General features: G+C 28.7%; 1 protein-coding gene across 1 annotated transcript in view; it reads left to right on the forward strand.

Moving 5' to 3' along the window:
- The first annotated feature begins 722 nt into the window (after positions 1-722).
- LOC107490858 (cytokinin hydroxylase-like) overlaps positions 723-1853 on the forward strand; it is a 6251-nt gene continuing 5120 nt past the window's right edge. Inside the window, exons 1-2 of the mRNA XM_016111672.3 lie at positions 723-1002; positions 1190-1419. Of these exons, the coding sequence (XP_015967158.1) occupies positions 723-1002; positions 1190-1419 (510 nt within the window). The remainder of the gene's footprint in view (positions 1003-1189; positions 1420-1853) is intronic.

Raw genomic sequence — 1853 nt, forward strand, 5'->3', positions numbered from 1 at the left:
TAATTAAAAAATCATAATAGTTTAATCATTGTTACCTAAAAAGAAATACTTTCATCATAAAGAAACAAAAAAAGAATTTTATAAATAGATGACCATTTATATGTTTTTAATTAACAATTTAAAATTAAATTTTGGGATATATAAATAATTTTATGATAAATATAATATAAGCTAGTTTTTTTCTAACTTAGCTGGAGTATAATTAAAGTTGAACGTAACAAAAAGTAGAGAAGAAGAACAAAGGTGATATTAATTCGATGCTGAAAAGTGTATCTTCATAAATTTTGAGTATAAAAAACACACAAATAATACTACCATCTAGAAATAAAATAATTAAGATAAGAAAAATTAAAAAAGAAATAAAAATAGATGTGGTATGTATGTTTGAATGATATGTATTATACATTATTCCGACCAAATCAAAAACCAATGGGAAAGTGGAAATTAGGACTGTCCAAATCAAAAACGAAAAGATTGAGAAACACAACGATGAGTCCAAAAAGGTTTAATAGAGCAACATCGAAAACATTCAAACATAACCGCACTCTTCTCTTCTTAAGTCATAATCAAATTAAATTTCTATATGTCTAACCCTCAATATGTTTCCCTATAAATACTACCCCATTTCTCACTATGCTTTGCCATAATAACCAACACATACATACACTCTTTAGAATCTTTATTAAATTAAAGAAATTCAAATAACCTAAAAGAGAGAGATTATGGAGATTTTAGTGCTACTATATGGTGCACTTGCCTTGGCAATCTTGAAATTAAGCTTTTCATGGTGGATTTCACCCTTCAAAACACATCAAAAACTCAAAACATGTGGGTTTGGAGGTCCACCCCCAAGTTTCCCACTTGGAAACATTCAAGAAATTAAAAAGAAGAACACTAATACACTCAATTCTTCTTCTACTTTAAACTCATCAACCACCACCACCACCCATGATATACACGCCACCGTGTTCCCCTACTTTTCTCGGTGGCAAAATTCTCATGGTAAGTAATTAAGCTTCCTAATGGACACAAATTAAACACATAAGTTTTATAGGTCACACCAAATAATATGATAATCTCTTACTTAAGAGCTAGATTATAGTACATGTTAACCTAATTTGTTTATTCTTTTACGTAGAACCCTAATTGCATGCAAGAATAATATTCATGTTTTGTTTTAATTTTACAGGGAAGGTGTTTATCTATTGGCTGGGTACCGAACCATTTTTGTACATTGCGGAGCCTGAGTTCTTGAAGAAAATGTCCTCAGAGGTTGTAGCAAAAAAATGGGGAAAACCGAATGTTTTTAAAAATGATAGAAAACCCATGTTTGGGAATGGTTTAATTATGGTTGAAGGAAATGAATGGTTTCATCACCGCCATGTTGTGGCCCCTTCATTCTCTCCCATTAATTTGAAGGTTTGCTTCCTATTATTCTTCTCTAACTCTCTAGCTATACCTAAAAATTTATATATGAGAAAGTTTAAGAGGTCAGCACTTTTATTAAAATTTAGTCAATATTTAATTAATGAAAAAAATTGTGTAATTTTACATCGTTAGATATAATTTTATACTATTAAAAATAGGTAAAACCTCATGTGCAATCAACTTCACGTGAAGTAAATTGCTAAGAGCCGTTAGATAAAAATTTAGTTAAATCAGTTAAATCATTTAATAACTCTCAATTATCAACTTCACGTGAAGTTAACTGTATCTGAATTTTCACCTTAAAAATATTAATAATAAATAATTGATGACTATAAATTATAAAATATGCTGATTCCATAGCATTACTGTTTATATATTATGTACTACAACTATATTATACATACATAAAAAAATTACTTATCAAA

This window comes from Arachis duranensis, chromosome 5 (genome assembly GCF_000817695.3).
Source record: "Arachis duranensis cultivar V14167 chromosome 5, aradu.V14167.gnm2.J7QH, whole genome shotgun sequence".
NCBI classification, from domain to species: domain Eukaryota; kingdom Viridiplantae; phylum Streptophyta; class Magnoliopsida; order Fabales; family Fabaceae; genus Arachis; species Arachis duranensis.